The following is a 25,288-nucleotide window of genomic DNA, read 5'->3' as shown; positions in this document are numbered from 1 at the left end:
GAAGCTGCTTTTGCAAATCTAGTCTCTTCCTTTGAGTCTGCAACAGAATATCACTGCAGGCTGGTTTTGTTTCATAGGCAAGCAGGGAATTTGAGGATTTGCCTCACTGTACTGACAGGCTGCGTATTCCTGGTCAGTTTAAAGTCTTCTAGTGCACTCAAAAAACTATTTAACAGAGAAGAGGACTCAGTGTAGGGATGCAGAAACACAACTGATGCCCATCAGGGTACTTGGGAGAAAGTCTGCATAGGGGAAAAGATAACAGCTTATACTTCTCATGATCTTAGACATGCCATGGAAAAAGCAAACAGGAAGCCTTTAGTTTCCTCGAACGCAGAACTGAAAGTGAGCATCACAATTTCTAATACTGCAGATTTAAAAACCTGCTTTCACCGAATTTAAACTGTGGAACTTGCCAACACAAACTGCAGGGGGTATGTCTATTAGTGACTCTGAACACAATAGTCAGAATCATAGAATAGCTAGGGATGGGAAGGACCTTAAGATCATCTAGTTCCAACCCCCCTGCCATGGGCAGGGACACCTCACACTAAACCATCTCACCCAAGGCTCTGCCCAACCTGGCCTTGAACACTGCCAGGGATGGGGCATTCACGACTTCCTTGGACAACCCATTCCAGTGCCTCATCACCCGCACAGTAAAGAATTTCTTCCTTATATCCAATCTAAACTTCCCCTGTTTAAGTTTGCACCCGTTACCCCTTGTCCTGTCACTGGAGTCCCTAATGAAGAGTCCCTCCCCAGCATCCTTGTAGGCCCCCTTCAGATACTGAAAGGCTGCTACGAGGTCTCCACGCAGCCTTCTCTTCTCCAGGCTGAACAGGCCCCACTTTCTCAGCCTATCTTCATACGGGAGGTGCTCCAGTCCCCTGATCATCCTCGTGGCCCTCCTCTGGACTTGTTCCAACAGTTCCACGTCCTTTTTATGTTGAGGACACCAGAACTGCACACAATACTCCAGGTGAGGTCTCACAAGAACAGAGTAGAGGTAGAGAATCCCCTCTTTCGACCTTCTGGTCATGCTCCTTTTGATGTAGCCCAGGATACAGTTGGCTTTCTGGGCTGCGAGCACACACTGAAGCCAGCTCATGCTCATTTTCTCACCAACCAACACCCCCAAGTCCTTCTCCACAGGGCTGTTCTGAATCTCTTCTCTGCCCAACCTGCAGCTGTGCCTGGGATTGCTCTGACCCAGGTGCAGGACCTTGCACTTGTCATGGTTAAACTTCCTGAGGTTGGCATCAGCCCACCTCACAAGCGTGTCAAGGTCCCTCTGGATGGCATTCCTTCCCTCCAGCGTATCAACCGAACCACACAGCTTGGTGTCATCAGCAAACTTGCTGAGGGCGCACTCAGTCCCACTGTCCATGTCACCAACAAAGATGTTGAACAAGACCAGTCCCAACTCCGATCCCTGAGGGACACCACTGTTACTGGTCTCCAGCCGGACACTGAGCCATTGACCACAACTCTTTGCATGGGACCATCCAGCCAGTTCTTTATCCACCGAGTGGCCCACCTGTCAAATTGATGTCTTTCCAGTTTAGAGACAAGGATGTCGTGTGGGACAGTGTTGAACGCTTTGCACAAGTCCAGGTAGATGACATCAACTGCTCTACCCTTGTCCATCAGTCATAAGCAACCCCTAAGCACCAGTGTCAAAATGCTTGAGGAACATGACTGTGGAAGGCTTGATTTGCATTTACCCTGTTTCTTAACAGTCTACAGGAAGCATTTGCAATTTATCAGGTCAAAGGCAGTGATGTCGACCTCTGGGCTGACCCAGGATATGCGCACACTTGAAACCTACTTGTGAAAAGTCAAGTTTGCTGGAGAACAGAGTAACAGAGATGGTGTATCAAGCTTCAGCATTAGAAACTTGTGTCCAGATCTAGCTTAGCTCACACAGCAAGATGAGCACTGCTTCCTCATATGTCCTCATCCTCACACTCCTCCCACGTTTTGATTCCAGTATTTACTCTGACAGGGTACTGCAAAAGAAGAGCAGCCACTTGGTACATCAAGACAACATTACTATGCTCTTAGTAACTCTGCTTGAGTAGGTCTTTAATTTTTCATTAACTCCTATATTTTTCAACCCCCCCAAAAAATAAATGATCACAGCTACAAGGACGTGGAAGAAAAGGCAGACAAGCAGAAGCAGATACTGGGCAACTCAAACTGCTGGGGTCAGAAAGGTGGCAAGGACTGAATCACACCAAAACAGGAAATTGGACATAAAACACCACCCAAAGACACTGAGGGCTTTGTAGCAAAAACAGGAGATATTCACAGCTATGAGGGATGTTGTTCACTGGCAAAATTAAGGTTGATTGGGGAATAAAAATGTAAAAACTGGAAAAACACAGCTGTGTTTCAGCAGACCAGATAGCTGGAAACTGTCAAATTCCCAGCCTGGGAGCTGCCGCTTGACAGGAGCCTCAACCGCTCCATAATTTGGCCATGCTCCCTCTAACACCACATGCCTACAAGATTCTCTCTACACTAATGAAGCGATTAATATTAAAAAAAGCTCTTCTGCAAGACCTGGAGTTGGATCAGCTTTACTGCACACTGAGTGGCTTCACAGGAGGTCTTAAGAGCTTTAACACTGGGAAGTATTTTGTTAGTGAAAGGCTGTCAAACCTGCAGTAACGTGCAGATCCAAGAACGATGTTCTATATTCAAATCAACTACAGCCAAGTTAAAGTCACCATTAAAAAAAGAAAACAACTTAAAAAAAATTGTTTCACAAATTCAAAGTGTGTCATGACTCCAAATCTCATAATGATGCTTGTCGTGAAGCATCCTGCTACCCAGACCAAGGAGTCTATAGAGCTTTTCTTCTCCCTTAAATCTTAGGAGATTTAAAAATAAGCAGCGCTGCCGTTTTTCTGAAGATGACCATAAGCTGAGCAGCTCCTCTGTGTTTGAGTGCAGGGTTGGCTGACCACTTTTTGCCTTCCTGGCATGGTCTGCAACAATTTTATCTACAGATTAGCTCGGAAAGGAACAATCCTATCACAAACCAGAACTCCAAAATGCTGAAGTTCAGCAGTAAAACCAAGCAATACCCAACTAAATGGATTAACCAAGGGGAAATCACTACCACCTCTACGGCAAAAATGAAGTCCTATTTCTATAGAGATAGTAGTTTTTCATTTTATAAGAGATACCGCTTCAAGACAGTGGCTCAAGCATAAAATGTGGAAGTGTGACCTACATACGGGGTGAGCTTAAAAACAGGAGACGCAGGAAGAGATAAAACCAAAAGGTTCAATAAAATGAGATTTAGCAGACTAAAAAAAAAAAAATCCTTTACACATCAGATTGTAGACATTCTCTAATGTATGCTCTGAAGCATTCCGCTATTAGCAAATGCCAACTGCAGATTCACATTACAGGGAAACGGATGAGGAATGGTTTTTAAAAGATCTCCAAGGTATTTATCTCTATTAAATAAGCCTCTACCTCTATTAAATCAGCTACTTGAGGGGTACTGGAGTGGTAAACAGTTTTAGTGTTTTTGTTTCACTGTAGCAGCCAATGGAGCATGTTGCAGAAAGCTTGGAGCCTATTAAATCTTCCTGCACACATCTCCTTATTTACCTTTCAAAGAGGAAATCTGCAAACACAGCCAGTGCTACGTGAAGGGAGTCTCTCCTTCGGCTGCCAACATTTTGGAGAGGAGCAAAGACTTCCTCTGATCTCTGTAAGGGACACGCCCCATTGAAATCTTGCTCTCCTACTACTGAATGAATTGTTTCACAGTCTTGAAACAGAAACGAGAATGGCTCCAGGGAATGCCAGCTAGCTTCTTGCAGTGCAGTGGAGCTGCTCTGCAGAGCTGTGCTCCTTCCCACTGGGAACAGTTTTCAGACGACCCGGAAATCTGTATTTCTAACCAACGTCCTAGACGCATCCCTTCTGTCGGCACGTCCTCTCCACACACACACTGCAGCAGAGAATCTCATAGCCAAGAACTGTGAATAATTAACCACAATAACTCATTTAGCACCGCATCTCGGGGGAGAGGCAGAATTTCCACTTCACTTGCATATTGCATTTCTGTCACTCCCCTCTGGCATGATTCACCGACGATGAAGGCATTGGTGTGCACAAGTCGGATACCTCTGAATGCAGAGGCACACTGTGCTGGGCTTGCAGGGTCCTGACATTCACAACACCTCCCAGCCAAGGGCTCACTGTTATTTTTCCACAACAAAGCACATATGATGGAAGATACTTTGTCAAGAAGCTGCTCAGTGTGTCACAGCAGCAAGGACATCTGTTCTGCAGAGCAGTACTGGTAGCCTTCAAATATTAACACATCTTCAATAATAAATTTTGTAAGGAGTTAAGAGCTGTTCAAACTTACTAGAGAAGCTCTGCAGATGTTAAGATGACCGCGCAGTGCAAGTCACTAAAATATTATCCATCATCTCCAGTGGAACTGCTGTACTGTGGTTGACTCTTATTTAGTATTCCAGTCCATAACACCTATTGCCTGGCCAAGTTTTCATACTGTGAAGAGCATACCAGAGAGCACCCAACGTGACTTTAACGTTTCTGTATTACCAACCACTGTAACCCCTTAGCAATCCTCACAACTACACACATATTACAGCACTGTGGATGAACACTGCAACCCATTTACTACCCATATGACTTTGCTTTCCTTTTATCTGACTACTCCCTGCGTGTCTCCTGCCAGCAAGCTCATTACGTACAATGGATAACAGCAAGCACTGAAAGTTCATGGAAAATATTTGCCAAAAGAAAGTGAACTCAAAATCCTTATCTATACCAAAAAATCCTGGAATTGCAATCAGTCCAACAGGAAACAGCATCCAGCAGCTCAGTTTAAAACCACATTCTTTTGAATATTTCAACCACTGACAGAAAATTTATGCACAATATATTGGGGGAAGAGGTTATTAAAGTTACTCATCCAGCTGCACTGGAAAGTGTATCCTTTCTTCCTTACACCACTTCTGCTTTGGGTCTGGAATTATTTACCAGCTGAAAATCCCCTCTGAAGGGAAGAGTTAATTAATGACAGCTATTAATATACATCTCTCTTCCTCCAAGAATTTCAATAAGTTTCTCATACTACCACGAGTATCATTAGCACAAGGCACTTATTTCACAGATAATGAGAACAGTGCACAACGAGAAATCAATAATGTGCTTCATATGATATAACCAGCAGCAAGACAGGTAACAAAGGAAGAAATCGGGGATTTTATTTTCTATTATAATTACAAGGTTTAGTCTTTCACAGTGGAATCCAATTTTATTTCTCTACTTTGAAAGTCCGCATTCCAGGGGAAAGGAGAGAACAAAATAAGCTCAGTCAAAATGAAGGTGAAGTAAAAATTGTGGGAAAGGAGAGGAGATGTGGGAAAACAATGGGACTTACTGAAATCAGTGCCCATGCCTGAGAACTGCAACACACTTCTGGTCATTGAGTTGACCAGAGTCTCATCACACCCAGGTGCCAAAGGATGAGCTTAATGCAGACAGACTCAGATCACAGGCTTGCACTGGAGAAGCAGGCTGATAACAGAGCCCTGTTTCTAGTTTTCAAATCCCAAACCTTAATCATCATACCACATTGCTTATTACGGCTAGCAAAAAGATAGTAAACCAGAAAGAAAAGCCTTGTGAGGAGCAGCAGAAGCTTCCAAGAAGCCTCTCTGGCTGTGTGTTGTACGCTGACTGGGTAACACCATTGCTTTATGTGGAATCCACCAACAGCTCTCCTCTCTGGAGGAGCTCTCCTGACTGGTACTGGTTTCTCTCTCATTGAACCTGCCTGCAGGTGCTGGCCTCTGGACTGATTTTTGGCTCTTCAGTATGTTCCAGTGAATTCCACGGTCCAGCAGAACCTGGCATGGCCATAACTATGAAAAGCGGCTCACTGCAAGGACTGACCCTCAACTGGAGATGTTCTCCAGCTGCATCCAGAGACTGACATCTAAACTAAAGAACATTTCTCTGGAAAAAGCTTCACTGTTAACTTTAGTTAAGAGATTTGGTTTCACTGCTTCTGCATCGAAAAGAGTGGTAAGCAGGATTTTTTCCCTTCCATTTATAAGTGCCTTTTCATGTCCTTTCATCACTTTTGTTTCCTACCATCTCTTCAGTTTTCATCAATCACCTTAAAGACATCCGACATAGCATTTTGTTCATGGTCTACTGAACCAACATTTACACTTTTAGTCACTATTAAAGTCAGAAACCTGTTAGAAAACCTGTTAGTGAGAACCAAGGTAAAGTCTAGAGTTAAAAACATGCAGCTGAACAGGAAATTGCGCAGGGTATTTCCTTCTCCAGCTTACCCTCAGGGCTATGTTTTGGAAGGTTGCCCACTGACACGTCCCAGTTACTACTAAGCTGTTTGGGGATTTGTCTCAAATGTAACTGAATGGGTCAGTTCTTCCTGCAGAGCTGTTAGACAAACCATCAGGCAGCAACTTGTCTAAGCCTCCAGTAACATCTTTATATGTGAAAGAAGAGTTATACCATGGTATTCATAGAATCATTTCAGTTGGAAAAGACCTTTAAGATCATCAAGTCCAACTGTAATCTAACACTGCTAAGTCCACCACTAAACCATGGCTCGAAGTGCCATCTCAGTGTACTCTGAATAGGGAAGCAGGGTAGGAACAAAACAGTCTCCAAAATCATTGAGGAATAGTCTCTTCATTATCAAGAGCTCTTGAAATTGGCCACCTTAGGGACAGCAGGTTGTTACTGGAAAGAAGCTGAGGTAAGGAAACTGCATCGTCTTACAAAAACATGTCAAGCTGTACACCAATAGTTCTGAAGCTGGAGCTTCATCTATAGGACTAAAAGCAGCAAAAAAGAGCTTTCAGTTTTCATCTTTAAGTGTACCTCAGCCCTCCCTTGCAGGGTGAAATTCATCTCCTCACACACACCAAATTCTGGCAGCTCCACAAAGACTCCAGGAGACTCAAGGGCAGGCACGCAGCAGGGAAACGTGCAGAAGTTCACCAGTTTGTCAAAGGATCCCAAATTAGCAACTGAGCAGCAAAAATTGCTGCTGATCTATGTATGTACAGGTCTGTCATGAAAGGACTGGACTGCTAACGCTCCAAAACATTTAAGTTCAATAAACACACAATTGCCCCAAAAATGTGAAAGTAAGGAAAATACACAGAATACAATAGAAGTTCTGTAGCATTTATCACAGATTCAACATCACTGATGTGGTAAGGGATTATTTTTTAATGTATATAATACACGGGGTGGGGGATGTGCATGTGTTTTGTACACAAAATGCAACTGCTGACTGCTTCAGTATGTCAGTAAGATTTCTGGAGGCTGCAGAATGCAACAGAGGTATTTCCAACAGAGATTCACCCTGTGATGATGTACTGATTTGTCAAGGGAAGTCAAACTGTGGGCATCTTAAAGCTACCTAAATGGAAAATCAGGTCAATCTGTGAATCACTAATCTCTGGGGACCAAAGAATCCTGAAGTTACTGTTTACACATTCCCCCCCTCCCCAGGACTGACTCAAAGTGTTGAACTCGCTTGAGGAAACGGTAAACCTTTCCGTTTTCTCTCCTTGCCCTCAAATTATACAAAACCCCACTGTGAAGCTGAAGAACTTTGGCACTTGTGGACTTCCCAAGCGTTTCTAACGAACTTCCACTGAAGAGCCTATTTTGCTTTCTAGGCAAGATCAGTTGGAGTATGGTAGAAGCAGCAGAGGAGTTTGCACTCAAGCTCCAAAAGGGCCTCTGAATTCTCACCTTCATGAAAGTATCAGACCAGCAAACTGTCAGACTAGGGAGAAGGCAAGATCCTAGTCCTGTACCTGTATAGCATGAGAGCACCAGATGCTTCACTGCCACAGAAGCCTAAATGCTGCACCTCATCCATCAGTCTGCTGCCCTCTAACAGGAGGGGTGGTGGTGGAAAAGTCAATCTATTGATTGACTTTAATAAAATTTGAAAGCGAGAGGTACTGACTAATTACCATAGCACCACACTGCCCACCATACACACTGAAAGGGATCACTGGGGATAGAGGACCTGGATGATTATGATGGGGCTGAAGTAATAAGGTGTTATGTGAATCAAAGATGCGAATATATTAGAAATTAAGTTTTATTAGTCCCCTAGTGAATACAACAATGCATTTAATCTTCTTTCATTCTCGGTCTCAACAGCAGCTTCTAAGTATGAGCTAGTCTAATGATATGCAATGATTCCCCCCTTTAATCCGTTATCAATTTGCCATTTCTCCATTTCACAGAACGTGTCTTCATTCTACTGTTAAGTGAATAGACCCAAGTTGTCAATATAGCACACAACAGACAAATCGCGCTACAACATCTTTTGGATCTCAAAAAAAAAAAAAAAAAGACCATATTTTATCATGCTCCAAATTCAATTTCAGCAAAAAACAGCTCCCAAAGCAATGTCAGCATTTTTCTTCCACAAGTGCACAGCAAAGCCAGGAACTTGCTGGTCCCTTGGAAAGAAGTGTTTGATTAAACATCTAGATCCCCAGCCGATTACCTGCCTGTCCAATTTGCATTAGTCTGCATCTGTTGATTGAATCAAGTTTTATTACTGTGGAGATTCACATAGTTGGATTAGATACCTCATATTTTCAGGGTCATCTGTAAATCTTGCTTGTTTACTATGCACTTTCACTCTTTTCCAAGCCATACCTTAACACCGGCCTTTTCCCAAAATGAAAACTCAAGCTCCTGAATGCTTTCTGTTGCCTGCTTTTGATTATAATAACCCAAATTTTCAGCTTCTTCAGCAGCAGCCTATGCAAAAATCTTCCAAAATATTTTTGACTAATAACTGATCAGATTTGCCTTTGGAGTAGTTTTTGGTCAAGCAGCTGAAAATTGGTAAAAGCTCATCTTCTCCTTCGTTGTGCTCCAGATGGACAATCAGGTTACAAGCCAGGTGGTGCTATTCTATTTTATATTACCCATTCAACAACATTTAACAAGTATAGTAAAGCACCAATTCTAACTCCCATAAACACCTTCTCAGCAAAAGTACAATATTTGGTGGTCCAAACCCCTTTTAATAGTAAAATGCTTTAAAAGTGAGACTCCAAATACTATTAAGCTACTTGGTTACTTAACAGTAGGGTTGTTAGTTTTGTCATTAAGCACAAACAGTTGTTTAAAATAGGTATTTTTTTATGTACAGTGGATGGATGCTCCTCATTCTGATGAGAAACACAGCCACACTGCCACCTAATTTCTCTATCCTGTGGGATTAGGAATATCTCCACCTTTGGAGGTATCAAGAGGAAAAGTCCCTTGCAATCTGATTCAGCTGACCTGGCTCTGAACAGAAGGCAAGACTGGATACTTTCAAGTGATCCCTCTGACCAACATGGTTCAGTGACTCTCACCTGGCATCAAAGAGAGAGGCAGAAGGCAGAAAGCAAAGCCTCAGATAGGGCAGAGAAATACACTAGCATGAGGTGCCCTGACAAAGGAAACTGCTAAAGGAGCTTCCTGCTTCCTCCTCTTGTTCTGGTCCTTTCCCTCTTTTTTTTTTTTTTTTTTTTTTACACAGTTAGGTGTGTCAATGAACTGGAAAATATGAGGGAATGATTGTTTTTGAAGGAGCATCTCTGTTCAGGTCATTTGGCATAAAAAAGTCTAAGAGTATAGAAACAAGTATTTTTTGTACTCAAAAGCAATACTTAGGGGCAGCTCCATGATTTTAATTTAGAGCTTGACTATCTCCAGTGATGGAGACTCCACAGCCTTGCTGGGGAACACGCTCCAGGGTTTGACAACCCTCAGAGGAAATAAACAGTATTTTCCTGTGTCTGGATATAATTTAATGTGTTTCGTGTCCACTGCCCTCTTGCCCTGTCATTGGGCGCTACTGTGAAGAGCCTAGTGCTTTCCTTCATTCCCTCCTTTTGGATGTTCATACCCATTGATAAGATGCCTCCTCCCCAAGCTCCCTCTGCACATCTACGAGGACAAAAGCTGTAAAATGCAGCTGCGGTACAAAGAGTCCTAGTAAACTGTGTTTCTTTTCTGGTTTATAAGCAATGCCATTATAAAACACTATGTAACACAGCCCATCTATTACACCTTGTGCAATCTTACCCAGCAGTACCTCTTCCTCTGATTTTACGCTATCATGAATGGCGATCAACATAAGGGAGTTTTCTCCTCCTTACCTGGCTGTGGTGGGTGAGGTGGTGGCATCTGGTGGTGCATCATAGGGTATGGTGGGGGCTGCTGATGAGGCAGTAAGCCTGGATGTGCTGGTGCCCCAAGGGGGTTCATCCCAGGCCCACTAGAGTGCTGGTGAGGCTGCTGTGGGTTTTGACTGTGCTGCTGCTCCATTTGCTGACGAGCCCTTAATTCAGCATATTTCAGCTGTTCCATGTGAAAATTCTGGCGTTCTGTTAGCAACTGTTGTCTCTGCTGCTCTAACTATATCAAAAATAGGAGGAAAAAGGCAAAGCGAAGTTAGGAACTATACATTTAGACTATGTTTCTGCTAATCAAACACCCATCCTACTGATACCCAACTGCCTGATTTGCAGCAAGTTTTAGTAAAGGGTCCAGGCCATTTTCCCAGCTGGAACAGGCAAACTCACCTTGCTTTGTCCTAAAGTATCTCTCAGTAATACAACACACTACTCAATGAGTACTGTGCAGAGCATTCAGCCTTAAAACAATTCTAGAAGAAATTAAATGTTTTTCTGTCTTCTGCACGTGTTGGTATAAGGGGGCACAGGAAACTAAGATTTTCCAGGGCAAGACCAAAGCAGAATATGCATGCAAAAGCACAAGCTCAGTGGCTATAGGCAGGATCCTACTCCGTGCCTTTACTTTAAATGTAGGACTTGGACATCGTGATAGCCAGGCAGCAATGATTTGCCCTATTGAGTATTATGTAAAAATGCTCATGTAATTTAGGCCAATTAACATAAAACAAGTTAATTTGATTATGAAGCCACATAGACAGTAAGCAAGCCCAAAATGAAAAGACCATAAAAGCTACAGAAAATATTTCTTGCTGTTGGGCATTTTTATGACTGGTCACTGTCTGGTTGAGGAAATGCGTCATTTGACTTACTTAAAAAATCGTAACGCATCTCTACATCTAGTACTCTTAAGCAACTGGACACAGGGATTTGCGTGACTGGTTTACAAATATTTAATGAGTATTTTAAGGTATACTCCATAATTTATCTGAAAAGCAGGTTGCCAAGGAGACTTCCACCTAGCAGAAGTTCTCCAAAAATCCCAAAGCTCCATCAATACTTTGTGTTAGCAGTCTGACTGCTGACAAAGCACGGATGAAAACAGAATACTACAGAGCACACATTCACCAGGAGAACCAGATGGGGAGAGAGCCTAATGAATAATACATGCTACTTGTTGGGGACTGGTTTTCTGCGTGTGGGAACTACAATGTGATTATTCATGCTGCCATGACTCTTTTTTCCTTGACCAATCTGATACGTTAGAGGGAAGAACTTGATAAAACAAAGAGGCACGTACACCAATGGTGTAATCGTTCATGTGTGGAAACAGACTCTGTAGGTGGCAGGCAGTTCAGAGAAAAATTACTGCAAATGACCTGAAACAAAGGCTTAGGCAAGAACTAGGGCTACACCATGCTTTTTATAGTCCTTTTGTATTCCTGCTTTGCTCTCTTCATGGTACCCTATCCTGCTACAGTTGACAAAAAAATCTTTACAAAGTATCTCCAAACGGCAGCCAGTGCCTGCAAATACACCTTGTACTTTGGAAAGCCAGTGGAAAGTTCCCTTCCATACATTCCCTCCTCTCAGGATGAGAAAAGACAGCTGGACAGAGGAAAAAGACACGAGTTATAACACTAGTTAGTCTTAAAACTGGTGCAGAGCCCCGAACACCTGGTTCTGTATTAGATTCTTGCATTTAATAAGGCTCTGGAGACACATCACTGTGGCCTTAAGGCAGCCAACAAGAAAACTGAAGAAGGGCTTTTGACAAGGGCAAGTAGGAATAGGACAAGGCGAAATGGCTTTAACCTGACAGAGGGGAGACTGAGATGAGATCTGAGGAAGAAGTTCTTCCCTGTGAGGGTGGTGAGGACCTGGCACAGGTTGCCCAGAGAAGCTGTGGCTGCCCCATCCCTGGCAGTGTTCAAGGCCAGGCTGGACAGGGCTTGGAGCAACCTGGTCTAGTGGAAGGTGTCCCTGCCCATGGCAGGGGGGTTGGAACTGGATGAACTTGAAGGTCCCTTCCAACCCAAAGTACTCCATGATTCTATGATTTGTTGTAATCATTTCAGAAGCAAGTTTACAGACACAACCTACAGTTGTATCCCCAGGTTAGCATTAAGACAACTGGTAGTAATTTGTGGTAATAACACATTTTCTTGTGGGCTATGTATCAGTAATTTGCTCTGCTCTTCAACTCTCAAAACTCAAGTTATACCTGTAGCAATGTCAGGCAAGAGTGATGCTAGGCACCTTAATGGAGATCAGCATCTATCAGTTTGCCACACAATCGCCCTACATGATGTGATTCAGGAAATCAGTCAAAATTTTAGGTATGTAAGTAATGAATACTACACTCTTGAACATCCTTAAATTTGCAAGAGCATGTTTCTGCACTCTTGTGAAGTGATTCACAATTAGAAGGACTATTACAGGCATCTGATGTATATTCATACAATAACTATTATTGTACCCCACAATTTATTCTTCAGCAAGTAACTCCCTCCCCAAACACAAACAATAAAGCAAGCATTCACCTGCCATTATAAATTTTGGGTCAACAAGGATCTTACCAACAAGGTCCCTGGTTACACACAGAGTTTGCAGCACTTAAACACCGAAGTAAATGTGTTCTGTGTAAAATCTAACACCGTCCAGTCTGCAGCAGAATTCGTTCAACGCTTACAATCGCCTTACCTTTACTACAAATAAAAAACCCAGTGCAGCAAAATACGGACATACACATAGTGTACAGTGGCACCAAGGATATTTTTTGCTTTAATTATTCCACTAAATATCCACAATGACAGGTGAAAGGACTAAATTTAACTACCCGAAAGGCAAGGGAAAAATTGGTATGCACATTTTTAAAAAGGAAAATGTCATCTCCCTCAAAATGGAAAAAACCCTCAACCTGTCACTAATAGAATGTATCCCCCAAAGAAGGAAATCCACAGAGAACCTTTTCAAAATAGTTAGGTCCATTTCTTGAGCTGCCAATCAGTGTCAGAGGCAAACGCAACACTGACATGGCTGAGGATGCTGAGCTATCTAGAAATTTTTGCTGACATTCTGCTACAACAAAAAAAAAAAAACAAAACAAACCAGTTTGTCAAACTCCATCAATGTGATTAAGGGGAAGTTCAGGTTGGACATTAGGAAAAAGTTCTTCACTGAGGGTGGTCAGTCACCGGACGAGGCTCCCCAGGCAAGTGGTTACAGTACCAAGCCTTTCAGAGGTCAAGGAGCATCTGGACAACACTCTTAGTCATACAATTTAGTTTTAGGCAGTCCTGTGAGGAGTAGGGAGGTGGGCTCAATGACGCTAGTAGGTTCCTTCAACCTTGAGATATTTTGATTCTATTAATAACCATGTGAGGATGTAAACTGCATTAAATTCACTTGGTAGGGCAAATGGGAAAATCCCTAGAATTATGAGTATCTGTAACACATCTAGAGTAATTGCCTATTGACAAAATGAAGAAGCTATACAACAGAAAAAAATCAAATAATGACCACCAGCTGATAAAAAATGAAGTTTTGAGTCATCTTCACAGTAGCTGGAGAGAAACTGTTTCTCTGGAAGCCTGTCACATTATATACGAAACAACACCTTGTAACTGATGCGCAGCCCAGGCACTGACAGCCACAGCCATCATCCCTTACTTGTTATACCCTGTTTTTAGGGATATGCAAGTCTCTAGCAAAGTGTCATTAATAGTGCTACAATATAAATACAGCCCTTCTTGGGATGCACCATATACATGCTCTCAGTGTCACCACCTTCTTCAGCTAGCTAGACCTCAATAAAGATCTGAGTCCTGGCTTACAGCCTCGCTAGACTGAAGACAGAAACCAACTTTCTTCTTTAGCTTGCCCAGCTGCGCTTTATCATTACATTTGTCAATTCAGTTTTGTTCCAGGGAGACGTTAGAACAGCTTCCAGAACCTAAAGCGTCTGACAAGAAAGCTGGAGAGGGGCTTTTGACAAGGGCAGGTAGAGACAGGACAAGGGGGAATGGCTTTAAACTGACAGAGGGGAGATTGAGATGAGATCTGAGGAAGAAGTTCTTCCCTGTGAGGGTGGTGAGGCCCTGGCACAGGCTGCCCAGAGAAGCTGTGGCTGCCCCATCCCTGGCAGTATTCAAGCCCAGGTTGGACGAGGCTTGGAGCAACCTGGTATAGTAGAAGCTGTCACTGCCTGTGGCAGAGGGTTGGAACTGGGGAAGCTTTAAGCTCCCTTCCAATCCACACCACTCTATGGTATCATTCATGTGATAAGGCCTACATAAAGGCTCAGCATGAATTCCACGCTCATGCTTAGATGACAGGAGTAAAGATTATGAAGCAGATCTGGGATACCACCAGTTCTCTGCTTATGGTAAAGAGAAGACACTGGATAAAGGAGAGCCTTCAAATGCTACTGTGTACTAATCATGAATTCTACCTGAAGGAGAAAGACCTGCATAAAGGCAAGGAACAGCTGAAGTTGCTAGTTTTTCTGCTGTTAGCATATATAAATCTTTGCAGTGACTGAATTATTCTAGAACCCCTGCTTACCGCCTCCTTCTCTCTGTCCATAATAGTTTCCAACTCCTCAAAATGGCGAAGTTTTATCTCCAGCTTCTTCATCTGTGTTTCCACCAAAAGGGCAACCAAGGATTTGATCTTTCTTTCTTCCACTGCTGCTAGGTGCTGAGGATAAAACACAGGGTTTTGATTTACACACATTTACAAAATAAAGTGCTTTAAAGTGAACAACTCAGTCAACTATGCCTACATCTAGCTTTAGCCATTCTTTTCCACTTCTGGACAGAAAACATGACATTAGATAATCAATCTTATGCTTGGAACCAGAAGCCCTTGGAAGATTGTTTAGCTTTTAATCAAATAAACAGAAGTCAAGTTTTAATACGAGAGGTACTGTGGATGCTCAGTACTCGTGAGCAACCCAGCTTTGCCTTGAACTCTTCTGAGTGCAGCGTGCAGTTTCAGTGGAAATGCAAATGAGGGAGCCACGGTCCATTCTACTGAGTCAGCTGCAGGTCATCCAAAAAGCTTTCACCAAAACACACTCAAGAGACTTACCTGGAACAAACCCACAGCAACAGTGAGATGACTTTTGCATGCCTTTGCCATTCAAATATTCTTTTTGCTCAAGTAAATGTATCTCAAGCTGTGTATCTAGTTGAGCATATTCCCATTATATGTAGCACCAGATCACTAAACCATAAGCTTTCTCAGCACAGCAATTCCACCTTAGGTGAGTAAGAGCGTGCAGAGAAATCTCTACACAGATATTAGAAGGAACTGTCAAAAAAAAAATAATAAATCTCCAGTTTCCTTTTATAACCAGGTTGCACAGTATTTCTATTGCAGAGGAAAGCTGAAGGCAAAGCTGTATTTAAACTGCAAAAGCAAACTGCAGAAAAAGGCAAAGAGATTTTTTTACACAGCTTTAGCTTTACCCCATTTACACATACACACTTCTACATAAATGATACAGAATATATAGATGTCTGTATGCATGTGATACATGAGACAGCCTACAAGTGTTTCACACTCTCCAAGTGTGAAAGGCATGTTAAGGACACCTTTTACTAGGTTTTGTTAGAAGCCTGCTGTTCAAAACCAAAATATGCTCAACACACCCATTGTGCATACTGCTTGGGAGTTTGTGTATGAATAATCAAGGGATGTTTCCCGAACACAGTGTCCAAGCAAAGCCTTCCTGACACATCCAAAGGGTGAGTGGGAAGGAGGGTTGGCTTTTGAGAAGGGGAAGGTAGGAGTTGAGGGATGGAAGGAAAAAAGAAAAAGCTAGATCTTACCCAGCTCAAGCTGCAAACAGCAACTTGTATCTAGCAAGCTGTGCCCCAAGCTTTGGCTAAGAAGTGGGAGAAATACTGAGCTGGAGAATAGAAACATTATAAAATTCCCTGGTATTCCTAATTATAAACATAATTTCTTAAAAATGTATGATACTCTTTCCATCATTAGTATGTTGTGCCATTTGACAGTGTTCTATCATTCTGTGATTCAGCCCGGTAACCCACCAGCAATAAAATAAGTCTTCAGTAGATCTAAATAACACATGTTGTTCAAGACCAGGTTGGACGAGGCCTTGGGTGATATGATTTAGTGTAAGGTGTCCCTGCCCACAGCAGGGGGGTTGGATCTAGATGACCTTCAAGTCCTCTCCAACACTAACTACTCTATGATTCTAAGCTTGATTTTGGCATCAATTAATACCACGCAGTAGATGAAACTCATTTGTATAAGAAGTTGGACAGAAGTATGTTTGTCGACACACACAACCTTCTGGCAGTCATTCTGCCTTGCTTGAGGCACACAATTTTAATAATGAAATCATATTAACATAAAATCAAGCAAGGCATGTGATTAGGAAAGAGACAGGTCTCAAAATACACATTAGAAATCATCATTGACATTTTCTCTAAAGAGACAGAGAGATTTGTCACTTAACCTAGCATTAACCAGTGCTTTCACATGGACAAAGAACAGAAATATTTTTGAGTCGGTCATGACAAGACTAAAGTAACAGTGATTTAAATTGTCTGATAAACACATTGCTGCATCCACCTTAAGTCATAAACAAAGAAAAAGGCAGCTGGTATGTGACATTATCCTGGGAGACAGCAATTCTGAATGACCCCAGTATCACTGAGCCAGCCATTGAACCAGCCCCAGCGGAGAGAGGATACAGAATGACACTTTGGTTTAGGACTTCAGCACAGGAGCCCTAAACACAAGTGCAGCCATGAGTGGCTCTGTGTCTGGGTTTGTTCCTGTTGCCACAATACTGACTCCAGTTCCACTGCTCGGAAGTTATATTTCTGGGTGAATGCTGACCAGCTTGGGAGGAATTGCCCCAAGAAGCTGTGGCTGCCCCATCCCCTGCAGTGTTCAAAGGCAAGGCTGGATGGGACTTGGACCAACCCGGTCTAGTGGAAGGCGTCTCTGCCTCTGCCTCTGAAGGTGTCAGGGAAGTTGGAACTGGGTGAGCCTTAAGGTCCCTTCCAACCGTTATATGACATGATTCTACAATGACTAGCTACTAACCAAGCACACACACATTACAGGCACTTTCACAGAACCTAGCCCATTCCCTGATCACCTTAAACCCAGCTTTTGCTGTGAAATTAGCTAATCAAAGCAAGAGTATGAGTGTGACAACTGGTATGGACACCTGTAAAATTGGACCACCTCTGGAAAACTGATAGCATCCATCTAACTGGAATTCTCAACTGAATTCTCATCCACACGCAACAGTTTAGCTGCAACTGCAACAGGCAAAGAAAACCACACTTTCTTCATTCCCTTTTCCTATGCTGTGAAAAGAGACTAGCCGCTTCACCGAGCTCTTGTTTTGTGAGGCCAAAAGGGGTAAGACTGTCTTTCACACATGAAATAGAACCAAGGTGGCAGATAACAAAAACTTTCTAAATGAAGGCACATAATAGGAAAAAACAAGCCCTGTCATGCATACTTCCCAAGCATGAGATGAAAAAAGTCCTACAGTGAGTTTCTAGAGCAGCAGCAAGAAGGAGCCAATTAAAGACAACTTGATTTGTCTCTAAACAGAAGATAGGATGTAGCTGCTTGCAAAAAGAAAACACGATTTTGGCAACAGGGCCCCTTCTATACCTTAATCTTACTTTTCTAAATCCCTACAACACATGAAAAAAGTGATCAATAACCAAAGGCTTTTCAATTCAGCAGGCAAAGGAAGGTACTTCAGTGGTTGGTGGTTGAATTGAATTGAACTAGGAATAAAGCTGGACAGCAAAGTTTACCACCCATGGAAAAAACTTCTGAACAATCACAGGAGGTTTTGCATCACTGGCAGTTTTGATATGTGTCTTCTAGAAAAGACGCTTTCAATCACAGCTGCCTCAAAACAGGAATTCAGGGAAGTCACGAGGTCAGGTGTTATGCAGGAGGTCAAATTATGACTGATCAAGAGCTCCAGCAGAAGCTCTACAGCTCATTTGCAACTGGAAAAAAGCTAACAGGAACCTGCAGTAGAGATGACATTTTCTATAAGGTGCTACCTACATATAGAAAGGAAAAAATACCTTACAGTGGTTTAGGAGTCTGAGAAGAAAATGAGGAAAGGGGACTTTAATTCTAATATTGTTTGTACAGAAGCCATAACCTGCAAAAATAAATTTAAAATTGTTCCTGTATTTTATATGTAGTAACAGAGTCTCACCCTTAAATGTACCACTTCTCAAACAGCACATCCCTTTGGTGAAACCGCTTATCTCGAAGGAAAAACAACACTTTGAGTGTCTACCTTGAACTCCTGTTTCTCCTGAGAAGCCAGCTGAGATATTCCTCCAGTGTAAAAACTGTAAGGAAAATGACTTCATAACAGCTCTTCACATGACCAGGTCTGGAGTTTATGATGAAGAATCAAATTACTTTCTCAGACAAGATACAGCTCACTGAAAGCTTTAATACTGTCTTGGCTTTTTAAGTGGAGAGATCCCTGTTGAATTTGAATGCTACTCTGAAGTGTGAACATCCTAATTATATTATTTCCTATAACATAAAGCTAAAATTCATCTAGAATATTATTGCCATAATGAAAACCACCATTAGCCAAGTCACTTCTTTCTCTAGCACTTACTACCACAAAGGAAGGAAAGTAGATCATCTTTATTTGGAGCAAGTAGCCTTCCATAAAACAGAGATTAAATCTCATGCCTCCTTATATACATATATAACCCTGCATATAACATGCAGGGGTTTTTTTTTCATCTTGGCTGAAAATACCTGTAAGAAATCTGAAGAGAGACTTTTGATAAAGGCAGGTAATGACAGGAGAAGAGGGAATGGCTTTAAAATGACAAAAGGCAGATTTAGATGGGATGTGAGGAACAAGTTCTTCCCTGTGAGGGTGGGGACGCCCTGGCACAGGTTGCCCAGAGAAGCTGTGGCTGCCCCATCCCTGGCAGGGTTCAAGGCCAGGCTGGATGGGGCCTGGAGCAACCTGGTCTAGTGGAAGGTGTCCCTGCCCACGGCAGGGGTTTGGAACTGGGTGAGCTTTAAGGTCCCTTCCAACCCAAACCACTCTGTGATTCTATGATTCCAAGTCTGATGAACTGAAAGTACATTATTCTTGGTAAGAGAGCTTGGTGCTAGGAGCACTGTAGGTTCAGACACCAAAAGGTGAAGTGATGAACAAGGGAGCCAGTTTGGACTCCACACACCACCAAAATAATGAGCCTGAAGTTTACGTGCAAAGTGGGGTTCTACACAGCAAGGGTGCCTAGCTCTGACATTATGCAATGCTGAATTTATGCAACTTGTGATTTTAGAACCTGGCTCGTAAGGTAGCAACTAAAATTATCCTCAAATCTCATGATGACAACACCTATCATCACACTATCCTCAATACGTATCATGCAGCTGGGAAAAAAAAACAAACTAACGTTGTAAGAGTCAAAGATCACACTGGAAAAGTCAGTATGACACATGCAACACCTTGTTATGTCCACCATTATGTCCCGGAAATCCATAAGGAAACAACCACCATCAATGCTCTGCTTTTGGTACCTATGAAGTAGGTGCTATGGAACATGGCACTGAATTCAAGAGCAATTAAAAACCCCAAACTTCGACTTGAATCAAAAAAAAAAAAAAGAAGAAAAAAAAAAGAGAATGCAGATTTTGAAAAGAGTATTCAGAAAGAACATGAAAGACAACATGCAATTAGCAATAGTAGGGTAAAGAAAAGCTATTAGATAGAGCACTGATTCAAACCACAGCTTATTACAACACTACAGACAAACAAACAGAAGTTTAGTGACAGAAGGACAAGAATGTGCTTTTAACACACAGCTCTTCTGAACAACAACAAAATCATTAAGTTGCCTGTCAAAAAAACTGCAGCAGTAGAATCAATCCCATTGCTCTTGCAGACAAGGAATCCAAGCACAGAAGGTTTGTGTGAAGCCCACAGAGCAGCAGTGGCAAAGCAGAAAAAGTGCAGGTTTTATCACCCAGGACTACACCCTCAGCATTACAGCCAGAGCTACCAAACAGAGAAAAGTCTTTCCAAAAATGATAAATACATCTTTGGGCTATTTCTTAGGTACGTTCATCGATTTCACGATCATAAAAGTAGCTGCCTGAATTAAACTGTACACTATTTTACTTTGGAGTTCAAGCAGAAGAAACTGAAGAAGGCACTTGTGCTCCTTCAAGGTATTAGAAGTTAGAATAAGAAATCACACAGATCTGGAACAAAGGACCATTTTAAGAAGAGTTCTAATGTGAACTGGAAGCAAAGCCAATGGATATTTGTATAAAACAAACCTTTGCTTTGGTGGCAGCTGAGGCAAGGGCAGCAGCTGCAGCTGTAGCTACATTTCCTTCCGAGATTTCATGTTCCACTTTCTTCTTCCCAGCCTCGTTTTCTTTGTCTTTGCTTGCATCAACATTCTCCTTGTTCTCTTCTGCCTCCTTCTCTTCTGAAAGAGATTTCCCAACAAGTCCCTTACGTGCATTCTCCCCTTGTTAACAGTATCGCGTCAGGACAGAAACTGCACTATGTGCACCTTCATTAGTCAAATTAATTCATCCACACACTGTCATATTCCTACGTTATAGTATTGCTACTCGCCGAAATGCTGACAGAGGAACAGCTCTAGTCTAAGAAGATCCAATCCAGCAAATAGGAAAAATTTAAATACTTTTTATTTCCATTCTGTCAATTCATCTCCTGCCATCAGCTTACTTTCATCAGAACATTTCAGCTGCGTTTCCAAATCAATTCCATATTCTATCAAATCCAAAAGCTTCTTGTTCTACCTGGTGCTAAAACACAGAATGCCAAGTTCCAGGAAAAAACAATATATTCATGAGGTACAAAGGAAACATGTTAAGTAAGAATCATCTCTTACGTAGAAAAAAAACCCCAGCACTCAGCCTGTCAAAAAATAAAGGCTCTGCATCCCATTACAGGGAAACTGAGCTAACACATTAACTTCTAAGCACAGAAATGAGCAGTCCCATTTCTTTGCATCAAAAATGATCAAATGGTGTGCAGTAGTCAAAAGAAAGTAATTTATATGACCTACACTCTCTTTGCTACTGCAATTTCTTCACCCAGTCACTACACACAGTGGAAAAAAAGCTCAGATGAGGTCTCAAATGAGTTCAGGCAGGAATTTAGTGCCTGAGCTTAAGCAGTGAAATTAAACTAGAATATTTACTACTGAACTATGAAGCAGCCTGATGCGCAAGAGGAAATATTTCAGCCACAGTTGAGTTTATAGTCTATTCCAACTGCTTTAGAGGAAGGCCATTAAAGCTAACACAGCTTCAGGAACAGCTGGGAACCATTACCTGGCTTAGTGTCTGCAGTCACTTCACTATCTTGCTCTTTTTCTGTATTCCTCTCATTTTCTCCTTCTTGTACTTTATCACCTTCCTCAACTTCATTTTCTGCTTTGTTTTCAACCTAAACGGGATGAAAGATTGTTTGAAGAATGAGAGCTATAGAAGACATTCACTGTTAACTTTGTTTATAGCTTTCAAATTAATTTGTTATCATAAAGGAAGAGATAAAATTTTAAGGGTTGTCTCCTACTTCAGTCCATTTTGACAATCGTAACTGAAATAAGAATAAACAAAGTAGCTGCTACACTGGACAAAGTCTATCAGCTTCAGTAGCCTCAGCCAGCCTGGGCTCATCTGAAGGTACAAGAAATCCTGAACTAAGATGACAGGTAAGAACATGTTCTGCCCCCTGTGCTGCCCCCATTTATTCCAGCAGTTTGTGCATAAGAGCTACATCCTTTCCAGTGTCTGCTCTGTTCATAACTTACACAGTATTAACCTATCCACACTGCTCCAAACTCTGCACAACTCACGGCCACAACAGCCTCCTATGGCAATAAATGCTGCAGTAAGATTACATGTCACAGGAAGGTGCATGTACACCATTCTCCCTAGGAATCGGTGGCAGCAAGCAAGGAGCAGCTTCATGCTTAATACAGCAAGTATCATTTTTCCCTTGGAAATACTCCAGACTGACTTGAACGCTTCTCATTTAGCCTGCTCTACAGAATAATTAATCTTGTTAAACTGTGACCAAGACGTCTATACTTACATCTACCTAGGTGTACCTGGCTATTCACTGGAAAGGCAGAAAAAGAACTACCTGAAAAGAGAATGAGAAATAACATCCCAACTACATTCAGCAGCTGTTAGGCAAGTTTTATCTCATCTGATGAAGCAGGAGACGCAGAAGTATCACCTGTTGCTGCAGACTCAGTAAACACTCACCACCACTTATTTAGCAGGGTGATGTTTTAATTCCAGGGTATTACCTTAGCTCAAGGTCTGAAGCAATCACAGCCAGTGCCATTACTGTACACTAGCTGAAAAGAGATGCTGTGTCTGTAGACATGGGGTTATGAAAAAGCCCAAACAACTGCACTCTTGTAGGCATTACCAACAGCTTGAATTTAATTTCTAAATATCTGGGTTTTATGGGCAGGACGCATCATACCTAACAGCAAGAGTACACAATACACACATGTATAAAGAAGAGCTAGCCCAGACTTCTTGGATTGAGGAGTTTCACTGCCCAGCTCAGCAACTGACACCTTTGTGAGATAGATCTCATCCTCCCACATCCACTAAGCTGCACACGGTCACACAGAGCAGACATGTAACTTGCACTACCATAGGAAAGGTGAGATGCAGCTGGGGCAATAGTTTCATTAAGTTTATCTGTTCAGCTCTGTACACTATACTCAGAAATGGTTGCCAAATACTGCAAGTAACCCAAACTCACACATTTCCTGGAAAGCCCCGATCTTGCCAGAACTGAAAGCTGCATTCTTTGGGAATGCAATCTGTCACATAACAAGCTTTCCTAGGGCAAAACTTTGAAGTGACACTTTAGACCGTTACAAATCACAAACCAGTGTCCTTCTGCAGCTTAAGTCTCCAGTTCATTTGGTGCCACCCAGTTTTCATTTCCTCCTGATCCAACCTTTGTTCCTCAAGACTAGAAAACACCACACCAATATCTCACTGCCAGCTGCCCAGCAAAAGAAATGTCTCTGTATGGTTTGAAACTAAATGACTCCTAAGAAAATGAAGCACTATGGAGACTGAAAATTTTTCCCTGTGGACACATACACTGACCAGCACACTGCTGTCTGCCTTTCTTATCACACATTTCAGAACGCAGTAATTCAGGTTTGTAAGCATTCTAAGTATCTTTTCAGAACCCACGTACTAAGCCAAGCTTACCTTCTCAGGCTGTTGCCCATCTGGCTCCGTTTCCATCTTTTCTTCTTCAGCTCCATCTGAGAAAACAAACAGTATTTAGAATTGCCATAATATTCATTTATCATATTCAACATTTTTCTCAGGGTTAACTAAAATTTTGTGTTCTCTACTAACAGTAGTTTAAAGAAAGGCACAACACTAAGCTCCTGGACGACTAAAAGCTTATTACACTAATTTTAGATTAAAAATCAAATTTACTTGAAAATTGAACTGTTTTTTCTTTTCAGTCCAACAAGCAGGACGAAACATTACATTATCTATGCCCTGCTGAAACCCCCAGTTTACCCATGTAGAGAGAAACAATCAAATATATAAATTTTAGCTACATAAAGGACAGTTCAGTTGCACAGTTCTGCAGTATTCATATCACACAGCAATTTCCATTGGTAAGTCATAGTATTATAAAATGTTTTCCACAATACAGCCAATTTGATTCTGTAGACGGTTGACAGTTACGTGATTTACCTCAATTACAGTGCTGCCAGACTTGTAATTCCTCCTTAGCACAAGATCCCCTGAGCTGCTTTTGATGAAAGGTCTATCTCCAGAGGCACTGTCATGCACTGCAGGTCAACTGATGATTTAAATTCTATTTTGCAGGTGGTGCAAATATCATAATTCTCCAGTGTAGACTTCAAAATAATTATTCAAGACCAGAGTAACATTAAGCACTAGCAAATTTGTTAAAGCACCAACACTATTCTTAAAACACAAAAGATCTCGTTATTTCTGGCCCCAGACAAGAAAGCTGAAGAAGGGCTTTTGACAAGGGCCTGTAGGGATAGAACAAGAGGGAATGGCTTTAACCTGATAGAGGGGATATTTAGATGAGATCTGAGGAAGAAGTTCTTCCCTGTGAGGGTGGTGAGGCCCTGGTACAGGCTGCCCAGAGAAGCTGTGGCTGCCCCATCCCTGGCAGTGTTCAAGGCCAGGTTGGACTGGGCTTGGAGCGACCTGGTCTAGTGGAAGGTGTCCCTGCCTATGGCAGGGGGTTGGAACTGCGGGAGCTTTAAGGTCTCTTCTTAAACTCATTCTGTGAGTTCAAGGAAGGGAACCGTTATCCTCAGCACCGGTTTGAGGTGAAACCCTGCACAATGAAACCTTATTTCACACCCTTCCTACCTGCTGCTCTGCACAAACACGATGTTTATGCCCTGGATAAACATGATGACCAGCTGGTTCGCAGTCCTGTATGGCTCTTTGTGCTGTTCCTCCAAATACATTTCTCCCCAAAGGTCCCTGAAATTGTGTCCAAGCCCTCAGAAATACATGCAAAGCAAGTATTTGAGTCTGAACTGAACAATGAATCTCAAATCAAAGAAACTGGCCCAAAAAGGTGTCATGCTATGGTAGATATTCCTGGACAGTGCTCTCACTCGGACCTTGATTGTTCATTCCCTTGCTTCTTTCTCAGCGGTAATGATAATAACTGTGGGGTTTTACTAAATAATATATCAGTGAAATGACTGAAGTTAAACCCTAACACTTTCTTCACCCTTTCACTAGAAAAAGCTGTATTGCAGCTCCTCTAGAGTCCAACTGCAACTGCCTAGTTAGGTGCTAAACAAGATATGAATCACATCTGAGCAAAGAGGCAGTTGTTGGTTAGATATAAAGCAATAAAAGCACATAAATTACCAGCTGAAAGCTCTGAACTTCCTCTGTATCCAAAAATA

General features: G+C 42.1%; 1 protein-coding gene across 3 annotated transcripts in view; it reads right to left on the bottom strand.

The window, feature by feature from the left end:
• SMARCC1 (SWI/SNF related, matrix associated, actin dependent regulator of chromatin subfamily c member 1) overlaps nt 1-25,288 on the bottom strand; it is a 94,118-nt gene that overhangs the window by 7,319 nt on the left and 61,511 nt on the right. For all 3 annotated transcript variants that reach the window (XM_057402833.1, XM_057402831.1, XM_057402832.1), the window contains 5 exons: nt 23,574-23,629; nt 21,654-21,768; nt 20,622-20,776; nt 14,835-14,969; nt 10,233-10,491 (listed from right to left, as the gene is read on the bottom strand). In XM_057402833.1, coding sequence (XP_057258816.1) covers nt 10,233-10,491; nt 14,835-14,969; nt 20,622-20,776; nt 21,654-21,768; nt 23,574-23,629 — 720 coding nt within the window. The remainder of the gene's footprint in view (nt 1-10,232; nt 10,492-14,834; nt 14,970-20,621; nt 20,777-21,653; nt 21,769-23,573; nt 23,630-25,288) is intronic.

This window comes from Pezoporus wallicus, unplaced genomic scaffold, assembly GCF_028554395.1.
Source record: "Pezoporus wallicus isolate ANWC-B61680 ecotype Strahan unplaced genomic scaffold, APGP_CSIRO_Pwel_v1 contig_8057, whole genome shotgun sequence".
NCBI lineage: Eukaryota > Metazoa > Chordata > Aves > Psittaciformes > Psittacidae > Pezoporus > Pezoporus wallicus.
The sequence above is the reverse complement of the archived record's forward strand: the minus strand, read 5'-3'. Positions and strand labels throughout refer to the sequence as shown.